This window comes from Poeciliopsis prolifica, unplaced genomic scaffold (genome assembly GCF_027474105.1).
Source record: "Poeciliopsis prolifica strain line A6 unplaced genomic scaffold, Auburn_PproV2 SCAFFOLD038, whole genome shotgun sequence".
NCBI lineage: Eukaryota > Metazoa > Chordata > Actinopteri > Cyprinodontiformes > Poeciliidae > Poeciliopsis > Poeciliopsis prolifica.
The window spans coordinates 337314-352906 of record NW_026562413.1 but is presented as its reverse complement, the minus strand read 5'-3'; the positions used below and the strand labels follow the sequence as shown (position 1 = coordinate 352906).

Here is a 15593-nt window from a genome sequence, read left to right as displayed (position 1 = left end):
TCAGTACAGATAAAGTTTCTGCAAACCGTAGCCTTCTATTAATGCTATGACTAAAATAAATCTGTGAAATTTGAGTAGCATTTGCATCAAGTCTGTGGTGTGAGCAATAGTGTGTGAGAGCAAAACAACCGCCACAATTTCTGGCTGTGAACTGGGCAGAAAGGCAATGGTGGCACATTTAACTCGGGCAGCATTTCTTCCTATAAAGAATAGCTTTGATAGAAGCATGTTTGGTAACATTTTATTTGAAGGGTATGCATAGGACTGGCTTGACACTGACATAAACATGATATACCACCTGTAATGAACATGAAGGAGCCTTCGTGAATGTTTGACTTTTGTTATGAAGTGTCATTCGGTAAATAATAACACCCTTAATGCAAAGTTGACACTTTTAGTGCACTTTTAAAGCCAGTTTTAGTACGAGTGTCATTGTTCACCAAATGACACTTTACAATAAGTTGTAAACATTCATGAAGACTCCTTCATGTTCATAACAGGCGTTACATCATGTTTATGACGGTGTCAGTCTTGTCCACAATGTACACCCCTTCAAATGAAGTTTTGCCTTAGATTCATTTGGAATAGTGCACCCATCAAAGTTTAGATCTGTGGCAAAACTTAACATTTGTTTGCAGATGCTCCCTATGCATTCTGGTAGAGTTTGAGCCATTTTATCAAAGAGAATCTTCAGAGCCTCAACTACAACTGATGGAAACATTTGCCAAAAAAATCGCATTACTTTTCTTTTCTGTCTTTTAAAATCACAGTAAGCACAATGGAAAACACAACATGGAGAAATGTGGAAAAACTTCAGGATGAATACGTAACATAGGTACTGCAGGTGGCGTGAAGAAAACTGGAAAAGAAGTCGAACAAATGCGAAGGAGATATGGAGAGATAAATGTGTTGACAGGAGAGTGAGGGCAGCTCCCTTACTCTGTACAGTGTTGCATGCAGAGCCCCAGGTCAAGACACACATCTGTCTCTCTAACTTTTATCAGTTAAAGTGATACAGCCCTGAGAGCCCCATAGGCACAGCAGGAGACTTCTAAAGCTTGATGTCTCTTTTTCCTCAAGCATTATCAAAAGGTTGCAAGGGCTTCCTTTAATGTTATGTCTCCCTGTCATGTCAGCTCCCTCCATCTTTCTTTTTTTCTACCTTTTATTATTCTTTAACCTGCTCATAATCAGAATGAAAAATCATTGCGCTTTTTCTGTTTTTTGTTTTATTTTCCACTAATACTCTCCCTCCCCCTCACCGCAGCATGGTAATGTTCTCTGAAATTACAGTGAGGTAAACAGAGCAGGGGAGTGGAAATGAAATAACTGCTACAGGGCTGTCAGGTCTGGCAAGGGAGCCATCCGTCAGCAGGAAATGACACGTCGTTCACCCCCCTGTCCTGTCACACACACACAGTTTGATTCCTCTTCTCCTCCTGGTGGCAAGGTGAAGGAATTATGCTCATCAAAGCCTGAGCGCAGCCTGGAGCCTTTCCATTAACCTTATACAACACTGGTCAATGGTGAGGGGATGGACACACGCAGCAAGGGGGGCTTTTAAAACCATACGTGCTAACACACATACACAAGCATACAGTATAAATTGTAAACTGTACCTTTAATGGAACAAAAGCCCCATACCTAATCGCATTGAGATCAGATATGCACACACACACACACACACACACACACACACACACACCTCAATTATCTTTTCATTCATAGCCTGACAGCAGTGCATGTGCAAGATCTGACATTAAAGGAAATTAAATCTCCTTGTGGAATGGGCCAGCCCATCTCACCTCGCTGTCAAAATACTCCTATTTCCACTCCGCTCCCCTAACCTTCTCATCTGGGTATTTAGAGCTTTGTGGTGCGGAACGTCATCAAAGAGGAAAAGTTAGCGAGGCAGCCGCGCTTAAAGGAGGCCTCCCTGCGATAATACCCGCGCAAACGGAGCCCCTCTACAATTAGCCCACGCACCCAAATTACCGCTTCACATTTTGATGCTTTCACACACTGCACAAACTGCACACACACACACACACATACACACATGCACGCAGACTTATCATTGGCTTAGCCCAGTGAGTGAGTCACTAAGTCAGTTAACTCTTTGATCCAGACCTCCTTTCTGCTTTCAGATATGAAGCCTATCTGACATAATCCTGAAAAACATTGGCTCATGCAACCAATGAGACTCAAAGAAAAGTGCAGCTGCAAGGCATCAGACTCTCAAGGGACTTATCTGGTAGAGTGACACATGTACAGTAGATTTTTTTTTTTTACAGGCAGATTTAATTAAGCCTCATTGAGATGTCAGATCCTGCATCATACAAACTCATGTGAGCTTTTTTCTCACGCATCCAAATGCAACAAACCTGCAGAGGAAGGAGTTTGCCTGATAATTCACTTCATATTTGAAGGGGGGAAATGGTGGGATCCTGGGCACCAGCCTTTTCTCGAAGGTTTTAATCGGATCAAACATGTCTTGTCAGATACATAAGCTAATTAATCGGGTTAGAGACCAATCCCCTCTTTTAGCAAATGGAAATATGGAGGCAGGACATTGGTGGAGACACTTCCTCTCCTCCTTTAACTTTTCTGGATCACCAACAAGATGCAGAAAGAGACCAGCTGATGAGAGAAGATTGCCTCTAGTGAATCATACAGTCTTTAAGGATTCTGTTTTTAGAGAAAAGACATTCATACTGCCTGACGTTTTTCCACAACCCCAAGCTGAGAAGTTGATAGATTCCTGATTTTAAGATTAACAGAAGTTGCGGTTTACAGAACTTATGTATATGAAATATCCTCTTTCACACTAAATTAACTGCTAAAGCAATATTTCTTGACATGAAAACAAACTCAACTGCTGTGCACACCGTTCATGCTAATTTCTCTTAGCCAATGCTCTTTTGTAAGATTTTCTGCCTGACATTAAATTTTTAGACCATTTCTTTTCTGTTAATGTCTTCAGCTTCTGAATATGTATAGAGTAGAGCACATTTATTATCATCACTACAAAAGATGTGTAAATTGTTTTAAATGCAGTGGAACAATAAAAAAAAATATTTGACTACATTTTTCTGTTTCCATACTAAGAAATTATTGTTTTAATAATCTTTGATACCGAAATAATTGGAACCATGATCAGTCTTATTAAAATAAAATTTAAATCCAAAATGCAAGTAATCAAAAACTATTAAAATTTTACTAAAGGAAAAAGAGATATTTTAGGGTCACAAAGTCTCTATCAATTATTAGACATTGTCCAACCATCAAAAATAAAAATTTTGGGACTTAGATAAAAGTTAGGACTTTAGATGAAATTGAGATTTTCAAAGAAAAAAAAAACACTCTGTGAAACAAAACTGACACATATAAAAACTCTTTATTGATAGATATATCTGGCAATCTTTTGATTCTTTGGGTCCATTTCTCTTCCAAAAGTCCTGGAAACTTTATAATGGCACATTATATCAAATATTCTTCAAAATGTCAAGATATTTTAAATGTATTTTAAAAATGGAAATAAATTATCCAAAACATATTTACTAATCTTTACAGAAAACCTTTCAATTTTTTTTTTTGGTACTTGCTCCCATAATCTTTCTTGTATTTACTGTGCTTCTTGCTCACTAGATTTTTTTTTATTTATTTATTTTTTTTTTACATTTTTCACATCTTTTACCACGATCATACAAAATAATATGCTATTTGAAGGGATTGAAGTTTTGCTTAAAGAATATTTTTAGACTTATTCAGGTCATTAAGACAAAAAAGTTGCTTTCTGCAAAATATTTCAGATGTGTTCATTTTTTACCTTTCATGTTACAGTAAATTTAACCTCCAAACAAATAACTCAAATTCAAAATAATAGAGGACATAGCACGATGTGGCTGCTGAAGTGGGTGTAAAGCTCATTAAAATCTCATCAAGTCTTTGCTCTCATTTTATTTTCCTGGCTTGTAACCACACCATATTTGGCTGTCTGTAGTGCTGCATTAGCCCCTGGCATATTTAACTCATGATGGTCTCAACTGCAGTTCAATAAAGGGTTCAGCAATGTATCTTGCATACAGCGAAACACTGGATGGCTGCCTGATTGGATGAGTCACTTACTACCTGGAGGAAGGATGCTTTGCTAATGTGCTTACAGCCTACTACATCATAAATCCATAATTAGCACTGAGGATGACATTTCATGCTTAATTTAAGCACTGAGTGATTTGAAACGTAGATTGAATAGTAAGTTACATTGTGACTGCCTGACTCGGTGGATGATTGACTGGTTGGGCGGTCTCAAGCTGTTTCATGGGGAAACTCACAACTACCTCAGGCTAAGCCCACCACCAGCTGTGCAGCTTCCCCCAGCAAAGAGCTGCTTCTGGAAATATTGGAATCTCTATTGCTCAATAATACAGTTCACCCTTTCCTCTCATTTGATCTCTAAACCTGACCATTTAAAAAACTATTCTTCTAAATGTATATATTTACTTCTGTAAATTTATATAACAGCTTAGATGCTAATATGGGCTTGACTGTCATACCTTACACTCCCATGAATCTCTTAAAATGATCACACACATGCGCTCAGAGCTTGACGTCTGTATATTATTGATGTAGTCACCCAGCATTTGATCTGATAAATGTGTTTGTCTCAGAGGCCTGATGCTTTTAACCAGAGTTTGGTTGTAGTTTGCCATATCTCAATCCATCTAGTGGTTTATCCATTACAATTATGTTATCGACTGACCAATTTTCATTTTTTTTCCTCTCCCTTGTGTCCCACTTTCCCCTTTTTATTGTGGCAGCAACAAGAGCAGGACCCCACAAACCTGTACATCTCCAACCTGCCAGTGTCGATGGATGAACAAGAGTTGGAGAATATGCTGAAGCCCCTGGGTCACGTCATCTCCACAAGGATACTTAGAGATGCCAATGGGGTCAGCAGAGGGGTCGGTTTCGCCAGGTAAATAATCATAAATCAATGGGCAAAAACGTACTTGTTTGTCCTTGTATGTTATAGAAGAAACAATTATCCTAAGAAACCCATAAATTTCCGAAACTTGAGCTCTGCATTTAAAATGTTGTCTCTGGAGTAAGTGGAGGTATCTTGATGGCACATACTTATCTAAGTAATGGTTCTTTAAATCCATAAAAGAAATTGCACAGCCGTTGTCTTGGGTTGAAACTGTTACTGATGATTTAAATAAACGTGGGTCTCCAACACACACTGAGAAACTGTCAACATCAGAAAATTGCTGTTAAACTCTACAGCACGTGAAGAAAAGAAAAATATTTCAGCTGTGCAACGAAAGCTGCTCACAGGAAGACCAAGACCAACAGCTTCAAATGCTATGATCAATACTCAGCTGTGTTGATCATAGCAGCTGAGTATAACTGGAAGCCATACTTTTCAGATTCTCATTTGTAAAAATAAAAAAAAGACAAACATCTGACCATAACATTAAACTTCACAGTCATATACTGCTTTTATGCCAGTCTTTAAAACAGCTCTTGATAAAATAAATAAAGTTTGTATTTGTAAACTGATAAATTGTGAAAGGTTTCAAAAGGAGCGGATACTTTTATAAAGCGAATGCAGCGTCCATGTGTTTCATAAGCCCGGAAAGTGGCCATTGCCCCACTGTAAAGTCACTGCTGCTGTTCTTCTGGCGCTAAGTCTGTCATTTAACAGTTTTTTTTTTTTCATTTTCTACTTTGGAAAGTTTCTTCTACAGCTTATTAATCCCCCAAAGTCATAAACCACTCTGTCCTTGTCCTCGACAGCAGCCACCAGGCTCTCATTCCTCCCTGTTTACCCAGAGGAGGCCGTTGACGGCCACACCACCGCCATCTTGCAGGGATTTTTCTTAATCACCTGCTCTGGCTAAACTCCTTTCCTATTCCCTGCTCTATTACTGAAAGGTTAAAGCAGGATGGATGAGCCCATGCACACCACATAAACAACTGCACAAATAAGCATATGTACAGATAGATCCACATACAAGCCGCTGTGCACATATAACAACACACATTAAAAACTAGCCTCTTAGTTGCACTCCCTCAAACAGGCAGCCCTCCTGCAGACCAGCAAACAGAGCACAGCAACAACCTGCCACAGGCCACCTGTTCAAGCAGCCCTCAGTGGCTGCAGGAACAGACATGATGGAAAGGGAATCTGAGAAAGCGGCTATATGAGAGGGACATGGGTGTGACGCATCGGTCTCAAAGAAACAATAACTTTAGAGGTCACTATAAAGAGACAAAATGTTTTTTTAAAACAGAGATGATCAGGACTCTTTACAGAAAGCGAAAGGAGTGAGAGAGGTAAAGTTTAAAAAATTATTATACAGGCATGGATGGTTGAAGAAATAATCGATTATAATAAAAATTGTGTCCGTAAAAGAAGCAAGAAGACAAAACAGATCAATGGACTACATAAAATGTAGACCTCCCATTAGCTGTGTCAACAGACAGACAGACAGACAGACAGGCAGCTGCTGGGGGCTGGACTGTGAGGGGCATTAGAGAGAGTAAACTGAGCTAAGTGTTTGTGGGCTGATCCATTACTGTTATCAGAGCCCATTACTCCAGCCCCAGCACTAATCATTGCAGACAGCAGCACCTGATGCCATTAACCAGCAACATACTCAGAAAAGCCAAATCTGCCTTCCCGTCTACCTGCCTGACTCTGCAGCTGACTGACCAGCACACAGCCTGGCTCACTGGTTTGTTTCTCAGTGACTGCTTTCCAGTCTGCCTGCCTCATTTGCTCCTAGTATTCTGGGCTGATTTCTCCCTGCTGTAGTGATGGAGAGACGATAACAAGAGATGGTGTTCTTAAAAAAACAGCATTATCATTTTTAGAAAAGGAACAAAGGTGTGCTCTCCATTAATAACTCTTACCATTTTTAAAAACAAAAGAAATATGCTAAAATGTTTTTTTAACAGTAATCCACTTTTTAGATGCAGGAGTAACGCACTTAGAATTTGCCCCAAATAATCTCAGTGCTGTTTTTACCATACCAGTCACTTAATCCAGATGTGAGTTGATCTTAATGACACAGGAAATTATTGCAATAAAATAATTATTCACCCACACTGACTCATATTTGGGACAGGTTGGTGAGTGGGAGAGGCTGCTGTGCCTTGGCAGCCCAGTGGTAGGAGATGCCAAAAAGACAACAACTGACTGGATCGTATTTATTGTCAGTTTACCATAGCAACTAGTCTAGTTATTAATGTTTACAACAGTTGATAATAAATTACTAATATCGATTGTAACAGGAATTCACCAACTCTCAACTATTTATGTTGAGTATACATCAGCTGCACCAATATGACTAACGAAGGTTTGAATTCAAAGGATTTTCATCCAGCACATATCAGATAGCACAAATTACAACAAACTACCTGTTTAAAGCTGTGTTTATAAAATTAATGAACACTATTTGCTAATTAATTTATGTCTTAATGTTTGCATGTGCGATTGAGTGTATGTTGGGCTAAAAATAAGAGGAAGGATTCTCAAAAATGGTCAATCTGGTCATGTAACATGATGGCTCCTGTGATTAAAAAAAATAAAAAATTAGTCCTAAGATGGGGGATCTAATGGACCACGTGTTGCATGTGAGCCTATGTGCTCTGTTACCCACAAGTATTTCAACACAGGAGAGTGGATGTTGGAGAGAGTGATGTATTTGAATCTCTCTTGAGATCCAGTCCTGGTTCATGACAGACTGTGAATTACTTTCCTTCAGTGATGTGACAGGTGAAACAAACGAGGCTCAGTTTGCATGCAAAACCTAACACATTTATCACTCAAAAATTAACCATAAAAATAAATCATGAAACATGGAAATAAATCAAATCACAGAAACCTGTTGAATTAATGATGTGTCTTAGTGTTATAATTGTGCTAATGCTATCTTGTACCTGGGTTTTCATTTTTGTCTTTAAGACAGAATTTTCTCTCGAAGTAAATTTTCTTTTCTTATGGAAGAAAAAGAGCTAAGCAGAACTTTTCTTGGTTGGTGTTTTGTTTTCTTCTCTTTTGGTTCTGTGGTGTTTGAGGAAGAAATCTGGTCAATTATTGTCCTGGAAGAGTTAACTTCTGGGTTAACTTAGTCTGGTCACCACGTTTCCCCATCCAGTTATAGCTTGATTTGAATGGTTACTAAAGCCATGGTCTAAAACCTTTGCTGCTGATTTGAAATTGAAACAAAGATATGACTGTAGTCTTAATTTCGGAAAGCTGTTTCAGAAAATTGAACATTTGCAATGGAAGTCAGGAGCAATTTCTACCATTGGAGGATGTTGGAGCCACATTGTCCCAAGAAGAGAAGTAGGGCAAAAAAAAAAATATCTTCCTTAGCAAGCAAGGTTGGATCTAAAGACAGCTGGTAAAGGGACGTTAGAGGCCCTCCTCATTGTTGGGAAATCTGAAAGAAAAGATGAGAATCTAAATCCTTTCCTTACATACACAGAGCTCTAGATGTGACTATGTCCATTATAAAGCATGGAGGATGATATGAGATGCTGTAGGCTTGTTTCTCTCTTTGACATCCTGGAAAATGTGTGGAATTAAAAGACTTTTAGATCAATTTAAAGACACATTTATTCAAACTCTGTATTGAAAGTTCTTTGTTTGTTGTTAATGTAAACACAATCTTTGAAAAGGTTTGAGCTAATTGCTTGATTCTGGGTGCCAGTGAAGTTCTCAAGGCCACTGACCATATTTATTGATCAGCTACGCCACATTGACCTCTTGGTAGCAGTCAGGGTGAAGTGAAAAAATAAAGAAAGATGTGAAAGAAGGTGGTTACAGGGTCAATATGAAATCATACCAGGAAGTGTGAAAGATAATTTATTTTGAGAGATAATAATAATAAGCGAGAGAAAAGAGAGACAGATGCTGATGTTAAGTGACTGCTATATGGAAAAAAAGGAATGCACAGATAAAGAAAAGAAGGGCATGGATAGTAAGAGAGAGCAGGTGAAAAGAGAGTGAGCATAATGGTGAACGATGGAGAAAATAACCAAGGTTGAAAGACAGGGAGGAATGAGAGAGAGACGTCAAAAAGAAAGGGTGTAGATGGGCTGGGAGTAAGATGGATGGGACGGTGAGAGCGATAAAGAAGCTATGGTTTGAAAAAAAAAGAAGAATGAGGGTTGCGATAGGGGAGGGATGAGAGACAAAGGACAGAGAAGTGAGAGGCTGACAGGATGATATGAGTATTTCAGGAGGTGTGGGTGAAAAAAGCATGAAAATGTGGAAAGCAATGAATTCTGCACATTCCGGGAGCATATTATAATAAAGGCACTGCAGTTGCTGGGGCCTGCATTGAAAAACAATCTCATTTTGATATCAGGCTTTTCTGTGTAAGGAAATCTGAAATGTATTTACTGCAAAGGTTTGCAAATTCATGCATATAAATGTTTGTTTTTAATATGTTACTGTGACCTAACTTTATTTGACTTTTTGATAGCAATTCCTTATGCACAGGAAAGCAAATCCAACTGTTTGACTGGACTTACTGACTTTTTCTATAGTGTTTTTAAATTTCAATAGACTTTAAGGTTGTGGTGTAAGAATTAAAGTCCATCTATTCCCACTCATTATGTTATAATATATTTTCTCGTCTTGTGATCTAAGCTAAAGCTAAGCTCACCAGAGGTTGGGAACATTTTGGTTTGGCTGAATTTAAATTCAAGATATGCAGGAGTTATGGCAGATTTTAGCAGTTTGGATGATCAGCAAAAACCCTTTGTCACATCTATATGAAGTCCATGCTGACCAGCATTTTTAGCATTCACACCATTTTTTTCCAAACTCTCGCCAGCAGAGTAGAGGTCAAAGAGGATATTGTGCTTCCTTTATTTATTTCAGTGCGTTATATCACAGGAAATCTTTCGTGCACCAAAAACAATGGTATCCTTCCTGCATATGATCTGCATAAGCACCTCATTTGTAAATTATATTGTGTGTTGTACACGCCAAGCTTTCTACACCCACATCAACAAGCACATCAGGCTTTTACACCCAGATGGAATCACAGTGACCTCATGTGACTGCACTACAATGAGTAAAATGTCAGATAAAATGAAGAACAGAGTTGGCAGGAGTGAGAGACCACTGATCGCACACCAGTTGGTTGTGGGACCTCCTAAGTACAGGATACAGGCAGCAATTTATTCTGAATTAGAGTCAGACAGAAGCTGCATTTTCTCCTGGGGCAATTCAGATCCTGGATTATGTAACTGGCTCTTGAATGCTTGCAAATTAGTATTGGGTCAGAGTTGACATTCAACTTGATCCTATTTTGTTCATTTGGAGTATAAATAAGGGCCTGGTTGGAAACAGAAGGCTACAGGCAATGCATAGATTGTTTTGTTTTGTTTTTTTCACCTGGTAGCAACCCTTGAACTTTTGGAAGACCTCTCTGATCAGGTTTTGGTTTCCTGGTTTCCATGGTTCATAGTCTTCTTCTGAGATCCTGGTTGGAAGTGAGTCAGCTCTTTACAAGCTTTACAAGAGCTTTACAAGAGGTACCAATGGTGGAAACATCCAGATATTCTCATCATGCTCCACCAGTGCTGATTGTGTACTCCTTGCCCGTCTGTCCATCTAGTGAATGTGTGTTCACTGGCCTGCAAAACAGAAAAGCTGCTCCTTCTCACCACAAGAAACTGATTTCTGTAAAACTGCCCCTTTCTCCTTTACAAAAAGGTTGCTCGGTTAACAGATATGAAACACAACATTTCTGATGCTGGGCTTCCAGTTGATTCAAATGGATCACAGAGTGAAAAGGAGAGAAGGAGGAATCTGCTTTTATATAAATGAAGATCGGGGTACTAGTATTACTGTTCCTCACCTGGAGTCATTTTTTCAAGAACTGTAATCCCTTTTATTTGCCAAGGGAGTTTTCCTCATTTGTTCTGGTCGATGTTTACATCCCACCACAAGCCTGAACATCAGAAGCTGAAAAACAGATCACTGAGCTGATAACAGGTCTGGAGAAAAAGCAGCCAGACTCTCCCTTCATTGCTCTTTGGGATTTTACCAGCACACACCTTTCTAATAAAGTACCAAAATAGAAAAGGCATGTAAAGTGTCCCACCAGAGAGACAAACAAACTGGCCACTGCTACACAGTCGTAAAAGAAGCATAACATGCTGTCTGTGCAACTTTAGGACTCTCTGATCTTCTTTTTCTTCATCTCATCCCAAAATACAAGCAGGAACTGAAAATGTCTAAATCTCTTAGGACTGTTGAGAAAGACTGATGCATTAAGGTAGATGTTACAGGCCTGTTTTAAATAAGTTTCAAAACAGGCATGTGTACAGACTTTCCTCACATACAACAATAAATCACAGTTTACTTCACATCTGAAGAAGTTGCTTTGGACCAAAGAAAATTACTGCAGTGGTGTGGGCCAGGCTTTACAATAAACAAGAAACAAATTAACGAAGGAAATGAGTGCAGCAAAGAAGCTGTCTGACGTGTTTTCAGAAATTTGCCTTTCTGCATCCCACCGTCATCCTGGTCGCTGAGAAATAGAAAATCACAGGTGAAACGTCGCCCAAGGTCTGTGGTCTTTGGGCGGATGACATTGCCAGCTTGACATGACACTTCATTTTGCACCACTTTGACCATCCAGAGATGTAACACCAGGATCCTGCTTGTGGACTACATATTAATCTCCAACTCCATTAAGGCAAATGTCCTCCACCAGAATTTGGTTGACTAATGAACCCTTCAGTAGATCAGCAGCTTCCACCAGGAGTGTGTTCTCTCACCACTTCTTTTCTCTCTGCACATAAATGACTTGGACCCCAGTCGACCCAACAGTGAAACTACAGAAGCCCTTGTAATATTCATTTTTGTGACATTATCTAGTGAAAAATGTGTTAAGCACAGATTTAGGAAAACAATGTTACAGAATTTTGTTTGTTCCACAGAGAAGTGAGTTGATCATTTATTGATCAGGTTTTGACTTGCAGGAGTAAGAAGAAAATTTTTCTGACAACAAAATAATTATTTGTTTAAATAATGGAACAACTTTTAAAGCAAACATTCTAAACAAATCTCAGGCAACAAAATCATTCAGTTCCCAACTTTTAATTGGCAATTGAATTACAAAATGGTAATGAGCTGTGATATAACTCACAAAGAAGGTGTAAACAAGTTTATTTTGATCAATTTTTTTTTTCATTATTGCTTTAAATCTTTTAAAACACTTGATATAAAATATTACATTCTCCGAAATTGTAAGTAATGTCTTATCTCTTGGATATTAAATGATTCATATCCAAACATTGCACTAAACAGTCTTTTAAAACATGCATAAGGTTGAAACTGGACATTTATTGTAACGCGACAGATCAGTGACAGGTGATGTCTTTTTATCTCTGCATGCAAGCAAGCTGTGCATCTGTGCAAATGTGTTTGATTTACTAATACACATGTTTTATGTAATGTCTAACAGAAGAGTGTATGGGCATGTGGTGTAAAAGAGCAGAGCCCTCCCACTGGCCAGCTGTTTGACTTCTTCTTAGACTTTGATCCAGCCTGAGAGAGAGAAGATGGGTTGTTCAGCTTGATGTCTTTTCTCTCTCAGTACACAATACATGAGCTATTGTTTTCACAACACTTTTACACTTTGCCCATAAATAATCCTGCATTTTCTGTTACATCTGTGAAGACTTTTAAGTAGCACTTTCAGTCCTTCTTTGCCTTTAAATTTCGATTATGCAGACAGGCTGCATAACAACCTTTTCCATTAAAGGCCTGAATTTCATTATCAGCTTCTTATGCATGCAGACAATAATGTTCCACAATAGAGAGACAGGCAAACTCTTGATGGTCTCACTGGAGACATCTATCGTTTTTGAAAGAACAGACTGATTCTACTCTGCCAAAGGGAATGCAGTCCTAAAGTAGAGTGCTTTGCAGAACAAGGGCAATTCTTTATAAAAAAAAAAGTCAAACTTTTGTAATAAATTCGAGGTTACTGCAGAATTCCATAGTCAGTAGTCATGTTGAAATTGAAGGGGTTTTTTTTTCAATTGCAGGATGGAGTCAACAGAGAAGTGTGAAGTTGTGATACAGCATTTCAATGGAAAATACCTGAAAACCCCACCAGGAATCCCAGGTGAGTTTTCTCTCTCTTCCCTGTCCTTGAGCATTTCCATTTCTTTCAGTTGTAAAAAATGCCACCCTTTCAAAAACGTCTCCAATATTTAATTCAATTGCTGTAATTTAATATCGCGATCAGATAAATAGCGGGGAACACACAGTGGTTTCTGACACCTAAGCTGATCATCGTGGCATTTCCTCAATAGCTGGTGATTCTGTAGGGCTCTTTTCCTCTGCCTCTCTCAATTTCTGTGTCACCATCTCTTTCTCTCTCTGCTGGTGCACTTGCTGCAGGCTGGGACTTCTTGGTCAGGAGAAAACCCTCTTAATATTCACACTCATGCCTCTGTGCTGTTCTTTGCAATCTACTTAAGAGCTTGCACTCTCGCCTCTTTTCACTTCTGCTCCTTCTTTCTGTTGCAGTGTCCTCTTCCCTTCCTGCTCTGCTTTCCTGGAGTCATCCCGTATAGAGCAGTCAAGGAGAAATGAAGCAAAAGTTAGGTGTTTTAGCACAGATATTTTCTTAGTGTCCAAAGAAGGATTGGAATGTAAGGGAAACAATGCAAGGAGAATAAAAATATTGAAGTGTCAAACAAGAAGGATTGGAATTTATGGAAACAATGCAAGTCTTCAGGCTTGGAAAGGCTTTTTGGAAGCAGTAGGCTGACCAAAAAGTAAACTGGGAGTAAAAAATGTATACTAAAATGTCAAACGAGAAGGCCCAAGGAAATGAAAAGTGCTGCTTTAGCACTATTGAGGCCAGGTGTTTCGGTATTTAAATTTTCCTGAGATATGCTGCCCAGATAGGCTGATATGCAGAGATTTCCTTCTCAGCTGTCAGGTTTTTATTATCACTCACCTCATCAACCAAAGGCACAGAAACACATCCATAAATTGGTCTCCATTATCCAGTGATATTGGAGAAAAGTGGATTTAGAATGTCCACACATGCTCAGCCAGTGCATAGCCAGCAGCCATTAAAGGCGAGGTGAGCGGCTCTATTGAAGTTTATCTGTAATAGGAAACCTTTAAAGCCATAATATGAAGTTGACCTTCGCCTTTAAGGGTCGATCTCCCTGCAGCTCAGGCTTTATTATTGTAAATGGATTGTTCAGGCTCATGCCAAGCTTGGAGATTTACTATCTTCATTGAGAAAATCCTTCAGTGAATTAGGAATGAGTATGTTTACAAGTTTTGCTTTGCAGACACCAGGTGCTTGAAAATCTAGGTTTTCCACAATCCCTCAAATAAATGTCTGTTAGAGAGAGCTGTTTCCTTTTTCTGTTGCAGCCAGGCGTAACTTGAGATCATTTTTGGCATAGATATATATTTTGGATTCTTTACAGCTTATAGTAATTGCTGAAGGACGTGATTCTGATGAAGCGCTACTATGACATAAAATTTATCCTCAGAGCAAAGATGCATAGACTGGGGATCAGACAATTTATGGTTTACAAATGTATGAGCATCAGAAATGACAGACATTTCAATATGAAAACTGCAAGTAAAAGTTAGATGATTTCAACATATTTTTAACATAATTTTTTATGATGCTATTACACACACATGACCTTAAATTTCTGAATAATGTCAGAAACAACTTATTAGTGTCTCAAAATGGTTTGCACAAAGTTTGTCCAATAAAATTGCAAACTTTTTTGTATTTAATCAGTGTTTTGTTTGACAAAATGTTTTCTTACATGATGCTGTTGTGTGGTTTTCAGGATAGACGTTTTCTGTCGATCATGGCATTTTGCACAAAACATTTAATTTTGGTAAAGTCTAACTGCAGCGTTACGTTGTGTTAAAACTGAAAAGCTTTCTTATAACTATGGCTTACCAATTGTCACTTTTCCATAAATATCCAAAATTGTTTTTAAATTAAATGCTTGTTAAATTGTATTTAGGTGTATCAGGGTAAAATGATATAAAGACAAATCCATGTTACATTTTTGAGGTTTTATTTGTTTAAAAAAATTCAAAAGTTGTGTAAGATTTTGCTTCTTCTTCATTCTCCACTTTGTGTTGGGCCAGCACATGGGATTATGAGAAAATACATTGAGGTTCGCTGTTGTATTGTGACTAAATTGGGAAAGTTCAAGAAGTATGACTAATTTTGCAAGGCGTTGTACAAAAAAAAAAACACAGGCTGCCTTGCCTTTGGTAAGTAAGTGTGTTGTTTTTGTCTTCCTGATATAATCCATGTTGACTGGTGCTCTGCTGCACTTAGATTCCTGGACTTTCCTCTTTTATCAGATTCAGATGTTCCAGACTTCAGGCTTGTTTCTGTTTCAAACTTTCAGAATAAACAACTACTTTTTGCATGCCAGTGGACATGCAGATTTTTTTTTTTACTTCATTCCTATTTGTCTTTTGTCCAGATTAAACATTGCATATTTTGATTTCTGAAGTCTAAAGCAGATACATCTACTTCTTGTCTACT

General features: G+C 38.4%; 1 protein-coding gene across 6 annotated transcripts in view; it reads left to right on the top strand.

The window, feature by feature from the left end:
• The window catches only part of rbms3 (RNA binding motif, single stranded interacting protein), a 379593-nt gene that overhangs the window by 287870 nt on the left and 76130 nt on the right, over nucleotides 1–15593 (top strand). For all 6 annotated transcript variants that reach the window (XM_055053855.1, XM_055053854.1, XM_055053857.1 and 3 more), the window contains 2 exons: nucleotides 4821–4978; nucleotides 13087–13166. In XM_055053855.1, coding sequence (XP_054909830.1) covers nucleotides 4821–4978; nucleotides 13087–13166 — 238 coding nt within the window. The remainder of the gene's footprint in view (nucleotides 1–4820; nucleotides 4979–13086; nucleotides 13167–15593) is intronic.